The sequence below is a fragment of the Typopeltis vanoorti genome, chromosome 14 (assembly GCF_054136105.1).
Source record: "Typopeltis vanoorti isolate ZY-2024b chromosome 14, IOZ_Tvanoo_1.0, whole genome shotgun sequence".
Classification (NCBI taxonomy): domain Eukaryota; kingdom Metazoa; phylum Arthropoda; class Arachnida; order Uropygi; family Thelyphonidae; genus Typopeltis; species Typopeltis vanoorti.
In genome coordinates, this window is record NC_143562.1 from 112129326 (window position 1) to 112145854 (window position 16529).

Consider the following 16529-nt stretch of genomic DNA (forward strand, 5'->3'; position numbering starts at 1 on the left):
CATCATCTATCTTCAGTTAATGTTGTATGATAGTCAGCTAAGCTAATATCAAATTTTGATAATACAATAATCCCTACATAATGATATAAGTCCTTTAGAATGTTTATGTTCAAAATACAGTTTATTTTTTACTTGAGTTGCATTATGTTTTTTTAATAATTTTCATTTGTTTTTATTGCATATAAATGCAAATCATTTTATTACGATAAAACGAAAATGTAACGAATTCAATTTTATGGTATTTCAGGAAGAAATCATTCGACTTCTTAACAAAACGGTGCATCTTGCCGCTGATATTAAAGTGGAAGCGCCTCAACAACTCCTGGACTTCTGCATGTACGCAGTTGGCGCTATGGGAGGGATAGTTCAGGTATGAAATCACCAAAACCCGACTAAATAATAGGAAGTGAATATGTTGCTTCTGCATGCCGCTAACATTATTACAATACTACTGCACTACAATGACACCAATTCTCATAATAAGACAATTTCAATCACTCTTAGAGATCTTTTATGCATAGTAATTTCACTAATTTATGGCAGTTGAAAAGCAAATATTTCGTTTGAAATGTTCACTTCGTAAAAGAAAAGCACTATAAGCATCATCACGTGAATAACTTGTTTATCCAACTGCAATTAGCACAGTACCATCTAAGCATGTATCGCTTTTCAACCACCAGAGAGCACTCCTTAACTTGCAAAATAGCCCATTACAGCCACTAAACAGTTCTTTTCGCGTACAATGTACCTGTTATTCTATTGCTCTCAAGCAGACTGTTTCCTTAATTATATTTCCTTTTTTTCCGCAACGAAGAGAATGACAGAACAGCTAATCAATGGCGTAGTTCTTCCAACTGACAGAGTGAAAGCCCTTGATTTCGAGTACGATGTTCAAGCTCCCTTGTATGATGAACCTGAAAAAGGTATTTGTCAATTTAACCACACCAACTTTTACATGTCAGCACAAAACAAACTACTCTAATAAAAAGTTTCAGCACTTTTTAAAACCACCTTGCTTATAAATCTAAAACACGCTATAAAAGCTAAAGATTTTTAAGATATCTATTTTAACTTAAGCTGAGAGCTTAAGTTAAAATAGCCCATTACAGCCACTGCTGTCATGGGACAAAACTTGAAAACGTCTATAAAAATTAGTCGTGAAAGAACTTGACAATAAAATATTTTTACTTACTACGGATAGCTTTATTTTTCCCCCCTTCGAGAATGCCAGTGGCGTGATAACTGGTAGTCACAGTCCACCGTTTTTTTTTTGTTGTTTTTCGTTTTTGTTTTATTTTGAAATGAAATATTTTTGAAAAATTAAAACTTAGTCGTGTTGTTAATCTAACCAGCAAAGCAGGAAATGATTAAAAGACATAGAAATTGCAATAGGAAGACTTGGAGAAAAGGGAAAAGCTAATAATAATGGTAAGTATCTGCTAGATTTCTCTTCAGGAAATCAATCATTATCAACGCCATGGGCATAAATTCACATAGAGAGAAAATGAAAGAAATAAGAAAAGTCTCATTCACTGTGTCATTGGCGATAGCAAAATCTTCACGCTGCTTCAGGGTAGAAGTCTGCACAGAGTGTGTACAAAACTGCTAAGCAAAGTTGAGCAGCTTTCTGAGTGAACTGTATACTCAAATACACAAATATTATTCAAGAAAAAAAAAAGACTTTGAAAACAAGAACCAAAACTTGGAGATTTGAGAGGCATGTAGTGAAGTTTTCTGCAAAGATCCACATGGTGGACACAGGAAGTTAAAGAGGCAGCCAAGAAAAAAGAAGAAAAAAGCGTATAAAAAGTTTTTGGCAAGTCAGTAAGCTTGTGCTCTTAGGGAATACAGAAACAAATATAAAAAAGCGAAGCACAGTAGGAACTAGATAATGGAGGTATAAAAGTTTGACGGTGGCTACACTGCATAATTCGAACGGCCTGGTCCGAAGGTCGTATTCCTGATGATTGGAATTCGACCATCTATAAAAAATGGAAATAAAATAATGCGAGAATTACAGAACAATTTCCCTACTGAGTGTTCCCGGTAAGATACTTATAAATGGGACACTGTATCGAACATACTTGAATAAACACTAAGAAAACTTGTGGAAGGGAAGTTTGGCGAAGAACAAGGTAGGTTTAGAACAAGTAGCGGTTGTCAGGATCAGATTTTCACTTTAAGAAAAGTAGCAGAGAAATCGCAGGAATGTAACAAGGATACGTTTCCAAGTTTTGTAGATCTGGAAAAGGCATGTGGATCTATGTGAATTACACTATGAGGGAAATTAGTATTTCACCTAATATCAAAATTGAAGATGTTAATCTTAGCTCTTTGATTTATGCAGATGATGTTATACTCCTAAATAGATCCTGTACAAGTCTGTAGGATCCCTTAACTATAAATAACTGCTGGAACAAATTTGGCATGAAAATCAACAATAAAAAGGCAAATACTATAAAAAAAAGCAGAAACATTGAAAACGTAAACTGCATTTTAAATGGAGAACCTGTAGAACAAGTAAAACATTTCAGCTACTTAGGCATGATTTTTAGTGAAGATGGTAAATTGAATATGGAAATAGACAACAGAATAAGCAAAATCAGTATGGTAGGAATTTAATCGAATACATTTACATAAACAAATAAAGGAATAAAAGAGAAATTAGTCAAAACACTTTTGACTAATACAAGCGGATTTTGTTTTATCTGACGTATACAAGATAGTGTTCAAACGAATTTTAACTTTTGGATCTGAGAGCTGGGTTAAAAATAAAACACTTGATCAATGACTAGAAACCTGTGATATAAGAGTTCTGAAAAAGATTAATGGAGTGAGCAGATATTATCGATGACAATGTCATATTAAAAACGAGAATATTAGTAAAGAACTTGACATTGTAAGCATCCAGGAGTGTGTGAGAAGAAAGAGCGAACTTCAGGTTTTCGTCACTTAAACAGAATGAGAGAGGTAGTAAACAAGTGATTTTGCTTGCCATGATATCAGAAAAAAGATTTACTGGAAGACCAAGATTCAATTGGACTGACACAATGAGAAGTGCAGTACCTTTTAGAAGATCAGAATATAAGATCTGGAAATATCCAAGTCCTGGCGGATAACAGAGATAGGAAGTTAGTAATGGCGTAAAAAATTCATATACTGTGTTTTCTCGTAATATCTCTGGCACATCAGGAATTTAATGATATAACTAATAAAACTTTCACAAATGTACAAATTATATATTAAGGATTATTTTTATACATTTATGATATCTGTAAATTTATGGATTTTGAAACATATTAAGCATACTGGAATAATTTACACACAGTATGCAAAATATCAGAAATTTTTTTTGACATCAAGAACCGTACCATACAGTGATCTATTATAATTTGTGCTTTCGTTCGTTTATTTAAGGATGCTGCCCTCTAATATGAGTGCTGTCGTTTGAGCTAAAACTGTATTTGTTGTCTCAGCAAATAATATTTTAATTTTATTAAATTTTATGGCTATTTTACATAAAATTACTCAATTTTTAAAACATTATTGAAATTTTAGAGGCTTCGATACATGAAAAGTATGAGGAAGGAATAATTTTGGACATGCCTGTGTAGGATGTTCTTCTTTTGAAGCAACATCAGGCGTATAACGATAAACATGTATCACTGCTGAAGTATGACACAAAGGAAGTGGGGGGGGGGGCGGAATTGTGGAGATAGAAAAGTGTGGGAGCTAGAATTGCGGATAAAACAAAAAAAAAATATATGTGGATTAAAAATCGAGTTTCAGAGAATGAGCTGTAAATTTTTTTGGGAAGAAGGCGAAGGATAGAATACTTTTAGAAGAAAGAAGGATAGAGAATGATGAGTCAAGATTAGGGGTGTTCCCTGTATTCTTCATACTCTATCCTTCTCCTTTCTCCTAAAAGCTCTATGTTTCCCCTTCTTCCCAAAGAATTTACAACTCATTCTTGAAAACTCGATTTTTAATCCACATACATTTTTTTGTTTTATCCGCATTTCTAACTCCCACACATTTCTATCTCCACATTTCCCCCCCCCCCTTCCTTTGTGTCATACTTCAGCAGCGATACATGTTTATCGTTATACGCCTGATGCTGCTTCAAAAGAAGAACATCTTACAAAGAAAGGCATGTCCAAAATTATTCCTTCTTTATACTTTTCATGTATCGACGTCTCTAAAATTTCAATAATGTTTTAGAAAATTGAGTAAAAGCCACTGACATTATACAAGGGGCACTCCTAAAGAAAAATAGACAAATAGTCACACAAATTTAATATTCGTTTAGAGGAGTAGCATGGAATATTTTCCCGAAATATTTATTATAATTTCATTTGGAAATGTTCTACGTACACATTTTTAAAACGACATTAAGATGTTTTTTTTTTTTTCAGATTTGTCACATTAAGTAGTGTTATTTTATTTTCTGTTCACCATCTCCAAAAGTTTGGAGACGATTCACCTAGTAAGATGAGTCTTTGGATGACTCCTTGAAGAAGTTAATAATAATAACTAGATGTTGTTGGAAACCTTCTGGAAACTAAACCTAATAATAATCTAGGACACTTTATCCTGCGAATTACTAAAAAGAAATGTGTTTGTGAAGCAACTGAAATGAAGAGAGTCTTTGCTTGGTAATAAAAAAAAAGCGAGGTCGTCTCTCTCGCGCACTCATTTTCGAAAAGAACCATTCGTAATAAATATCTCGATTTCATTCCCGTTTTATTACGAGAAGATTCAGTATCAAGCCCTTTCAAACGAAGGACAAGTTAGCCAATCAACTCTTAGAGATGTAGGAAGATTTTCCTGTTAGAATTCTTCCAGGAAACCGTCCAGAAACCATACGAAGTTTGCATTATAATACACTCGCTTCATAGAATCAACTGCTGTGAAGTATTAAAAAAAAATTAGAGAAAGTGGTATTCTTCGATTTAAAAAAAAATACAAATTTCCTTGAACCGGTAGTAAACTAACTATGTTTGCATTTCCTTAAGCTTTTTTTTTTAAAATCATACTGCAAGTTAGTTAAACAGTTTATGTACGATACCTGACATAGGAATAATGAGTCGTTACTTGTATTTTGCAATTTATTTGTTCTCCACTATGACCAAATTAACTTTTTGTGAAAAGCAGATCCACTAAAATAATGCCCAACTTTACTCTCCATGAATGAATTATAAATGGAGATGAAAGTTTAAAAAAAGGGTAAACATTAATTATTACTGCTGTACTGTGCGTGCTTGTGACAACTTGGTTTCAATTAACTTTCTTTCAGATTGCGTGCCATTCAGTTATGCTATATTTATACGTTAATTATCCTTTAAACAGAGAGCTTATTCGACGGGACGATTCCACTGCAAGAAGCCTTGGCCAAAACGATCATCGAGAAGGAACGAATAGAAGTAAGTATGAAGACCCCCTTTCTCGTGTAGTCTTCTTTCTCATAGTAGAAAGTAGTTGTAATTCTGTTTCTGACGCTTTAGATTTTTACTAGATTATGAATTAATTTCATCACTTTTTAATCAGTTTTATCATTTCGAAAAATACAAATTTCCATGAACCGGTATCAAACCAAATATGTTTGCATTTCCTTAAGATTTTTTTTTTAAATCATACTCCAAGTTAGTTAAACAAAACAGTTATCTAGATGTTGATTTAATTTTTTTCTATATTTTTTTCATATCCTCCGCTTCTTTCTTTGATATTTTTAATTTAACTCTGCCACAAACTGAAACTATTTTTTTCGGTCATCTTTCTGACTGGACGAACAGCATAAGTCCGATCGAAATGTCTCCCTCTTAGGAAACGTTTTACGAAGAATTCAGGCGATTAGTGATGAGAAAGAAACATATTTGTAAAAAAAAATACTTGAGATAGAATAAATAAAAAAGATGAGTCAACATCCAGTGTCTATAGAAATAATACGGTATATTAAGCTAACAGCACTGTAAAACTCATAACCATCATATTACACAATGAAGTAGTGATCGCAGCAAATTATTTTACATTTAACACACCACGATCATGAAGCGTTCTCCCTCTGACCGAATAATAATACGATATCGTAATGAAGCACGTGGTTCGTAATAACTAGTCTGTGTTACTATACAAATTTGTATTGATAGAGTAAATGAACATCTCTGATTTCATTTTTCCTTTTCAACATTCCTATCGAATTTCAGTTAGCTCGACTTCAAAATAGTTAGATCTACTTCAAAATCATTACGTTCACATGCTGTCATAACTTTTGTCTTTTTGAGGTTAAGTTTAAGACCATATTCACTTTCTTCTTTAACTTTCATAATAAGTTTCTTCAAATCTTCTTTGCATTCTGCTAGCAAGGTGGTATCATCTGCATACCTCAAGCCCTGCCATTCTTAAAATGTATTCGCTGTACAAGTTAAACAGGTATGGAGATAAAATACATCCTTGTCGCACCCCTTTACCTATTGTGAAATACTCAGTTTCTCCAAGATCTGTTCGGACAGTAGCTTCTTGTTCATAATAAAGATTCCTCAAAAGGATAATGAAATGCTCTGGGACTCCCATTGTTCTTAACACATTCCACAGTTTCACATGATCTACAGAGTCAAAAGCCTTGCTATAGTCAAGGAAACAAAGGTAGACATCTTGTGATATTCCTGTGCTCTTTCTATTATCCACCTCACATTGGCAATTTGATCTCTTGTTCCTCTGCGTTTTCGAAATCCTGCCTGTTCATCTGGCATTTCTCTCTTCATGAATGGTTCCAGTCTTTTCTGAATGATTTTAAGTAAGACTTTACTTGCATGAGAAATCAATGCTCTAGTTCTGTAATTTTCGCACTCCCTTGCATCGCCTTTCTTCAATAAAAGTATATAAACTGATTTTTCCATTCCCTAGGCCATGTAGTTGTGATCCAAATTTGCTGCCATAGAGCTGTTAAAATTTTAACTGCCTCTCCTCCCATGGCTTTGAGCAGCTGAATGGATATTCCATCTCCCCCGGTGCTTTCTTACTGGATATCTATTGCAGTGCCCACCTCAGTTCACTCTCCACTGGTACTGGTTCCTGTGTATAATTCTGCTCTTCAAATTTCTCAGTAATTTTGGAGTCGTTTCTTTAAAGGTGTACTGTATACTCTTTCCATCTTTCTTTGATGTCTGCAGCTTCTGTAAGATATCCTTTGTTGTGTTTGCTTTTCAATATTGTCACCTTGGCACTAAACTTTCCTGTTAGTTCTCTGATCTTTTTTAAAAGATCTCTTGTTTTTCCTTTCTTCTTTTGGTCTTCTATTTGTTGGCATTCCTGGTTAAAGTATTTTTCCTTGTCTCTTCTGGCTTGTCGTTGAAACTCTGCATTCAAATGCCGTACTTCCTGCAAATTTCCTGTGGCCTTCATTTTCCTCCTTTCCTGAGCAGTTTTGATGGCATTTTCTGACAGCCATTTGCACCTGTTCTTCTTACACTCTGTTGGGATATTCTTCTTTGCTTCTGTTTTAATTATATAACTAATTAACCTACCTTACTGCATACCCTGATTTGTTTTCTGCTCTGGTTCAGACCTCTTAAATAAATGCTGTTAACTAGTAAATAAAGTTCCTTTTCTCAGTAGTAAAATAAATCTTTAGGTTAAAATAAATTTTATTTCTATTTTAAAAATGCCTCAAAATAAAACTTAAGATGAACCTGCACTAGTTCTCTCAGGAAAAATCGTAAATAATAGAATAATCAATAATTATGAATTCTTAATTGCTGTGTGTCTTTAAAACATCTTAATTTTTCTTTATTTTTTGTTAAAGGCAGAACCACAGATTCGCGACATGGTCGATCTCACAATAAAACTTGTTCTTACCATTTTGAGGAACATTGTGGTAGGCGAGGAACCGATGGAATTCATTGCCCCCAGTGGCCTTGGCCTCACCATTTCCATGTAAGTGAGGGCGAGATTAAATCGCTTTCATAAAAATCTCGGAATTATATCATAAAATGTGTTTCAGAACAATTTTTTTCTGGTAAATTAGTTTAAAAAAAAAACGATGCTTTCCAGGTTCAAAGGAGGAACACTCAGCAACAGGTCGATTCAACATGGTGATGCAGTCTACATATTCCCCGAAGTCTGCGATATTCTCAACGAGTATGGCTGCGCAGGGAACGAAACCCTTGGAGTTATGGTATTGCTGCTTTTCGTACTTCTTGAATATGAGATGATATTTTCTTGATAACTGAGTTTACCCTTCAATTAAAACTTTCACGTGAGAGAGAGCATGGGGGAATCCCCATGCTCTCTCTCTCTCTCTCTCTCTCTCTCTCTCTCTCACTAAACCAGGAAATCGTGGTGTTTTTGTGGTGTTTCAAATCTTTGAAACTGAATTCTTCGTTTAAATTATTTTTAATCCTTTACACCAAATTAAAGCTGTTATTTTATTCCAGGCGGTATCGTGGCCTGCCATTCTCCAGTCTTATGGTGATGGAGTTGATGTGTTAGCCAATGACACGAAAACAATGCAGCTGATGGTGCTGGACGAAGAGATGAACATCATGGACATCAAAAACACCACTGGCCTCTTCAGTATTATCATTCCGCGCAAGTCCGGTAGCAAAGAAGAAAGTGTGAGTACTGTCCATTAATAATAAAATATTTTCCATCAAATAAGAAATAAAATATTTTGCGTGATTAATTAAATCCTTCGGACACTCGTGGTTGTCAGTTCTCGATATTTTAGGTCAGATTAAATTTTCTATATATTCTTGCTGTTTTTCACATGTGTAGCCACTGATTAGTGAAAAAAAAAAAACATTTACCTTATATTTCAATGTTCCATACTTATGTTTAAAGTGGAGATGTGGTTGTTGTTTACAAAGAGACAACTAAGGCTATGAGACTAGTGTTTCATGCCTGTAAAGTGCGCATGTTTTCTTCTGGCCGTTATGCCTGTTTCGTGGATGAAAAACCAAATTTTCGGGAGGAACAACCATGCCACGTCTGTATGACACAAGCTAAATCACCTTATAATGTTATTTGCATCCTACATGGGATTCAAACCGAGGTCTTTCCAGCCAATAGGCATCGTGGATACCAATTGTGAAAGCAGGGATTACAAAGTCTTTATATTGCAGAATTAAAAATTTTACTTCTCGTGTAGGGTGGAAAAATTTAAGTTGGCGATACTATTTTCGGTGTAAGATGGTGTTTTCAAATATAAGGTAAATACATTATACAGGAACCCGCATTTTGCAGGGCAGAATGAATGTGTAAAAAGTACACAGACGTGCAAGTGTGATCCGGTTTCGGTATGTTAAGGATATGGAAGGAAATCACCACCACTTGGTAGGTGGTGTTGATTTCCAGGGCGTCTTCGTAAGCCACGCACATACAACCATCTACACGCGCTACTTGATTCTGCTTATCCCCTGCAGTTTGTTCAGATCTTCCTTTGTTATTTCCATTCCTTTGGACCATTAAGAAACTAGCAATTTACTCACTCTCGTTTCTTGCTGAAAAAAACATTTGGCTCGAATTTCTTCTACTTCGGAATACAAGTTTCAGTGCTATGATGGGTCATAACCTTGAACTTCTTTGGTGACTACATGAAAAAAGTAATACCTGGAAATTTGACGGGTATCTTACATGCATTTGTCAGAATAAAGCTCACCGCATTCGAATTCATGTTTCTCGTACCTGATGTAACATTGGGATTTCAAAACTTATTCACGTAGATGTTATCCAGTTGAATAAGTTAAAAGTTGTTAGTAGATATTCAAGTAGTTATGTTTCGGAAGAACAGTACGTGAAAAGATCAGAGTAACTGAAATTTTGAAGATTTCAGTTTCAATCACAAATATGCCTTGATGTTTATTTTTCCCCTAAACTTACGAACCATTCTCCAAGATAGTTTATGATCTCTTTACTTATTTTACAATTATTCTGTAATTGCCTATCCCCCTCGCCCCACCAAAACAACTTTCGCTCTCTACATATGCTTCATTTTTACAACGAATCGTGTGTTTTCTTTAATTACAGGCCTTGCCTCCTCCTGTGTTCACCCATGCGCAGATGAAGTGGTTTGAAGAGATGGTCTATCACCAATTTATCGTGGAAAAATTCGAATCTGCCGTAAACATTGAAATTACTCCAACTAACCCAACAACTAGAGTATTACTGTTCATCAGACACAGATTCAAACCTTTGCTGCACGCCTATGACTTGATGATACCACTAGAAACTGCAAGAGAAGTAAACGGTAAGTAACTTAGAATTCTTTACGTCCGTAATGATTTTATTAGCACTTATGGTATTGTGTTGTACATAGTGTAAAACGGAAGTAAAACCGACTCTTAAATCAACTGATGCATTCCCAAATTTTGATTTCTCTTTAAAGTTAGTTCTGTGGAAATATTTCGGTTCTCTCTTGTCTTCCAGGAACGTACGACATTTTCCTACCAACTGACGTTATTCGTAACCGAACGGGCTTCTTTTATCTTGGAGTAATAGAAGCGAATGAAACTGCCGAAGAGGAGATTTTCCCCGATGACCTTTTATTTGATAGTGAGATGAACTTCACACACGGAGAAACAGTTCGAGAGTTCTCTACGAATTACTCGGTTCGCATATACACATCCGGATGCTATTTCTTTAATTATGCACTGAAAATATGGTCAGGAGAAGGCTGTTTTGTAAGTATTGGACTGCAGTGCTCTTCTTCAAATAACACAACGAAAAATAATAATAATTAAAGTGAGTCCATAGGTTATCAAATAACTGCTGGTGAAATAAACACTATGAGTATAGTCTTATATATGAATCATTTAAAATCTACATACACACACACACATACTATTAATAACAACTCGGCATAACTGAGGAGAAACGGTTCTTTACGGTTTACAATGAATTCTCCTTACAGTTGGGATGTAATAAGCTAATCGTTGACATGAGAAATTCGTGGATTTTAACAAAGGAAAGAGTCGTTTCATTACAAGTATTTTGCCAGTATTCAAAATTAAGCAGTGAAAACTCGCAACTGCAACCTATTAGAGAACATTCAACTGGATATTGTAGTTCTCTTAGAGAACTAAATAATCAGCATTAAAATTGGATAAAGTCTGAATTATATACAGGGTGTTCGGGATAAATTTGACAGTTTCGTAAGGAAAAAGAAAATCTTCTTTGTATCTATTAAATTTAATGAATTGACAAAAAAACATTACAGGCAGAGTTAATTACAATACTATCAACAAGATTTACTCAAAATAACCACCATTAGCATCGATCACAGCTTCAATTCTGCTTCGGAACCTCGAACAAGTTGATGCTACAGTCTCCCTGGGAAGGGCCGCAAAAACTGTTTTAATTTTATCCATTAACTGGGCTTTTGTATTACTGGAAGTGCGATTGGTGTCTTTTTCAACTGCGCCCCATACAAAATAACCCATGGGGTTAAGGTCTGGGGAGTTTGGAGGCCAAACATTTGGACTGGTGAAGTCGTAGAAATTTTCAGACAACCATTTTTGACTTTTCCCAGAGGTGTGGCAAGGGGCCGAATCCTGCTGCCATACATACGGCCTACCATTGGCTACCCTTGTTATCCAGGGCTTGACTACAGTTAGCAACTCCACGAACAAAGCCCGAATTCCAATGCCAGGGTTCTTCAACACCTGTTCCTGCAGATTTGCGAGGAATTCTGCTGTACGAACGCAATCAGATCGTCTGCTAGGGATCTTTCTTCTTGCTACATCCTCGTAGTCACCATTGCAAGTCTCTAGTTCATGCCTGATTGTTTTTACTGTATTCAGGGAGCATTGGGCAGCAGTCGTAATATCCTTATTTTGATGGCGGGCACGAATCATCATGATACAAGTTATTCTCTTCCATGATTCAGGTGGGTTCCAGCTATCCATCCTTTCTGACATCTTGTATATGAATGAAGAAGGGTCCAAACTTTTAAATGAAGAGAAGTGTGTGTTAATACATGTAACTTACGGAAAAATCTAATTAATTATAAATATGTCAAATTTATCCCGAACACCCTGTATAAGTAATATTAAGAATTTATTTCTAATTTCATATAAAAAAATTCTTCATGTTTTTTCTATGGGATGATTAATAATTGCGTCTTTTAAACATTTCCTTTCGAGATCAACAAGTTCGTTACTTTTCTCGCTGCGTGTTGAGCGCCTCCAAATCAAGCAAATGGAGGTGGCGGGTGGGGGGGGGGGGAATAAAAGAACTTCATTTGTAAATGTAGTTAATTTATTGTAAATAAATTGTAAATAGAGTATATTAATGAATTGTAAATAAATATTGTAAATGTAGTTAATACATTTCGATTATGTATTGGATAATGACAAAACACGTCCACGTTTATAAAATCTACATAGATTGTTGAAAGTTTTTCACTTGGTTATATTATAAATTAAAGATACCAAGAAATTATATACTTGGTTTAATCCATTATCCAAGTGTAAGCAAACAAAGTTTGCGCTTGAAGTATATTTCATATATGTTTTCGATCACTAAAACTATTATAAAAGTAGTTTGTTTTGTTAACCACGTCAGAAAGCCTGAATTATTTGAAAACGTGCGATGGCTGCCCATCTGAAAAGAAATTTGTTCGCCTATGATACTGAAATATTCTCACAAACCCAGAAAAAACTTTCGGAGAACACGATCGTAATCTAACAACTCAAACACGAAAAATAGCACCTTCTTTACGTATATACTATCGTACCAAAAATTAAGACACATGCAGGTATAAATAAAAACGTGTGTGTATTGACAAAAATTAATGAAGTGTCCTATCTTCTTTAACCATAATAACTGTTCCAAGTTATTATGACACATTAATAAGGCTTCATCTGTTACTGACTATATATATATATATGGTAAAAAGCTACAGACGCTATCCCACCCACCACTGTTCTCTATTAATGAATGTAAATTTCACGGCTAAAGAGTGGTCATTTGGTAGTGCTCTAACGGTGAGTTAGGGCGCTACCCATGCCGGTTCTATGGGGTTCGGGTATCTGCTGACCACTGCAATGTTCCGATGTCAGTCTCTCCAATCCACCTGTTCGCAATAATTTTGTTTGAAGGGCGGATAATGTATAATTATTAGAACGCAGGACACGCATAATTGTTCAAAGTATTAATAAGTTAGACCTTGTAGTCAGGATTTCTTACTGGACATAATCGATGAGATTTATTCCATACCATACTGTAACTAATTCATTCTGCATCATTACATTATAATAATAATCCTCTTAATGTCTGTCTTTGTGATCATAATTTATAGGATTACTCTCGTGTGTGTGTGTGTGTGTGTGTGTGTGTGTGTGTGTGTGTGTGTGTGTGTGTGTGTGTGTGTGTGTGTGTGTGTGTGTGTGTGTGTGTGTGTTCTCTTGGCCAGTTTGCTGGTTGCGGGATGAGAAAACACAATTATTTCCGGGAGGAAAACCCTTGCCACCTTCATTACCACTAAATAAAAATTTATTTGGAGGTGACGAAGTAGAACGCATTCTCCAAACATACCCAGTACCGAAAGACGTCCATCCGACTGGCAAAGTGTGCAGCGTGACTTGTCACTCCACAAGATTAATTTCTATTGCTTTTTCAATCTACTTTCGGTGTACCTAGTGCCATGGCAGCCAACGATGCCTATTCGTTGCTGATAAGAAAGGCGTGTGGGCACTCATGCTAGAATATTTATGAGACGTGTAGTTTTGCTGCGTACGTGTCGTGAAAGCACTCGTGGGATTGTTCAGTCTGCAAACCAAATTCCCCAATGTCTGACGGCGAGATGAAGTAATTAGCTCCAAGAGCACTGACTCTTGTCAGTCAGCAGTTGAAGCCTGAGTGGTCGCATGTGGGGCTCAGCGTCTTTTGTGTGTTTCAGCTCATTTGCCAACTGTGGAGTTTGGAATTGCTGAAAAAACAGCACTTTACATTTTCCTCGAAATTACGTTCCGACTATTTCTGCTCATCTTTTCCATACAAGACGAATTCTGAGTAAGATACAGATCTTTTATATGATTAACAGATTGTTACACGAATAACACATTTCCTTACAATGAGACGGATTACGCGTCGGGTCTTCAAAAGTAGGCATTTCTAATATTCTTGATGATTGTTTCTCTGCTTTCTACGTTTCATTTTAAACTCTGAACGGATTTTTATGTGATAGAAATGCTCCAGTTTTGTAAAAAGTATCTCTTGCGTATTCTAAATTGCCTCTGATATAAAGTTATAATAAACTACAGATCTGTAATAAAAATAGAGATCTTGTAATAATATGCGGATATTATTACAAGATCTACTGTGGTGGAGGGCTTGAGTCGCGTCCTGTTCAAAGCACCATAGTTCACCTCCTAGGAAAAAATTTTTTCAGCTATGCCTGATTTATTGTTTGAAGAAACTTTGGGGGAAAAAAATTCGACACACTTATCTTCTCATCTCATCTTATTTTCTTTTTACCCTCTTTTACCTTGCGGTGTCGAGGGTTTATTAATCATCGGCCCTCAAACCGTTCACAGGATAAGTTGGTCAGCCCTAAGCCCCGATGTATCCTATGTCCGTAGTGTTGAGTTCTCAAGGCCGGTTTGCCTGTTTTGCGAGATGATAAACCCCAGAATAAACTGGGGAAAAAACATACTGTCCACGCCCAAGACCGACTAACTTGGCTATGGCTGAGGAAGATCCTTAAGTTCCTCACGTCGGCGACGGGAATCGAACCCAGGACACTCCTTCCCCAGGCATATGGTTGCGAAGCGCACAGCCACTAGGCTAACCCCGCGGACACACTTATCTTCCACGTCCAAATTCTCACTGCAATGCACAAATTTAAGTACTTTAAACATTGTACAAATCTACTGTAACTTTTCACTGGAAGGCAATGAGGGGCCAACGTTATTAATTACTATTACCTTATTAGAGATTACAATAATTGGACCTATTATCAATATAGGAGATAAGGTTCATTAAATAAGTCATAACCAGGAAGAAAGTGTTATGAAATTTTAAACATACCACCTTCTATAAAAGATATTTTACCATTAAAAAAAAACAATAAATACACACTTTACCCCTGCTCGAGAGACCAAATATGAAAGTTTTTCTATCCACCCGGGCCTCCAATAAGCGGAGCAGTGAAATCATTTCAGTGAAACGAAATCATTTCCTACTTAAAGACAATCAACATCCAATGCCTAGGGTGGACTTTAAACCCACAGCCTGCTTGTTGAAGAACGGGTATGCTAACCATTCGGCCAACCAGGGTGGTAACGATTTAAATTCTGTTCTTTTCCGTGGCTTATTTTATTTGACACATAAAGGACAGCTTAATGTTATAATTTTCTTATTGCAAGCTGTTCTGGAATCTAACACTTTTTATATTAGATACTCCCGATAGAATTATGCTTGTTCTCGGTAGTTTCAATTTCTCTTATGAACTTTTAGCAAAATGTGTATGTTTTTACGTGTTATTCAAATTATATTAATTACTAATGAGAAACTTCAGTTTTTTACTGTTAAAATGTGTATAAAATCCTATTGTTGTCCGGTGATTTCACTAATATTAATTGCTTTTCATCTTTCTGTTCCATCCCTCCCTACAGGTACACGAAGCTAATGCTTTGGTAACTCACTGTAAATGCAATCATCTGACTTCATTTGGAGGAGGATTCTTTGTTAGTCCGAACACAGTCGATTTCTCGTACGTGTTTGCCAATGCCGGATTTGCTGACAACATAACGATCTACATGACTATAATAGTCACTCTATTTTTATATATCGTTTTACTCATTTGGGCGCGGTACCAGGACAAGAAAGATGTGGAAAAGGTACCCTTTAGAGTTCATTCCATAAGTTGTTATAAGTAGTTGCGGCCTAATAATTAAATATTAAATTAACTGAATAATAAATACATTTTTATTTTATTCTGTAGTAGTTGTAATAATTTGTGGAAACTATGTTGAGTCATCTTTTAAAATCTATTCAAACTCAAACATTCATTTATTAACAATAAGCTGTAAGACCAGAAAAGGTGGGAGGTAATTAGTTTACTCACTCAGTTCAGGAACTGAAAGTATACAATTATTATTGGATAGCCCATTGAACTGAATCGCTTTTGTTTACTTTCTCTCTTTCTTCTTAGTTGGGCGCTACTCCGTTGCCTGACAACGATCCTGACGACAGATATCTGTATGAAATCACAGTGTTCACTGGCAGTAAAGATGGTTCAGGAACGGATTCAAAGGTACTTCTTTTATGTCTACATTTTGAAATGCACAGAAAATCTTGCATGTTTAGTGTATTTTTAATTCAAGTGTAAATCGTCATCACCATGTTCATGCGAACTCAAATATAAACTGATAATTCAACTAATAATGTTCTTATTTAAAACTAACTTATTCATTGCAAGCATATTAAACATATACCTACAACCAGTATACGTTTGCAGCAACACAGGTATGATTATTGTCCATTCCATCCGACGTCACCTTAAGCAAGTTTTTTCAATGGGAAACTGACTC

At 35.6% G+C, this 16529-nt stretch overlaps 1 protein-coding gene across 1 annotated transcript in view; it reads left to right on the top strand.

Moving 5' to 3' along the window:
* The window catches only part of LOC150099839 (polycystin-1-like), a 94038-nt gene that overhangs the window by 56400 nt on the left and 21109 nt on the right, over nt 1–16529 (top strand). The window contains exons 20-29 of the mRNA XM_090403501.1: nt 248–370; nt 815–923; nt 5350–5423; nt 7802–7932; nt 8050–8173; nt 8433–8612; nt 10024–10243; nt 10423–10676; nt 15612–15836; nt 16151–16252. Coding sequence (XP_090259627.1) covers nt 248–370; nt 815–923; nt 5350–5423; nt 7802–7932; nt 8050–8173; nt 8433–8612; nt 10024–10243; nt 10423–10676; nt 15612–15836; nt 16151–16252 — 1542 coding nt within the window. The remainder of the gene's footprint in view (nt 1–247; nt 371–814; nt 924–5349; nt 5424–7801; nt 7933–8049; nt 8174–8432; nt 8613–10023; nt 10244–10422; nt 10677–15611; nt 15837–16150; nt 16253–16529) is intronic.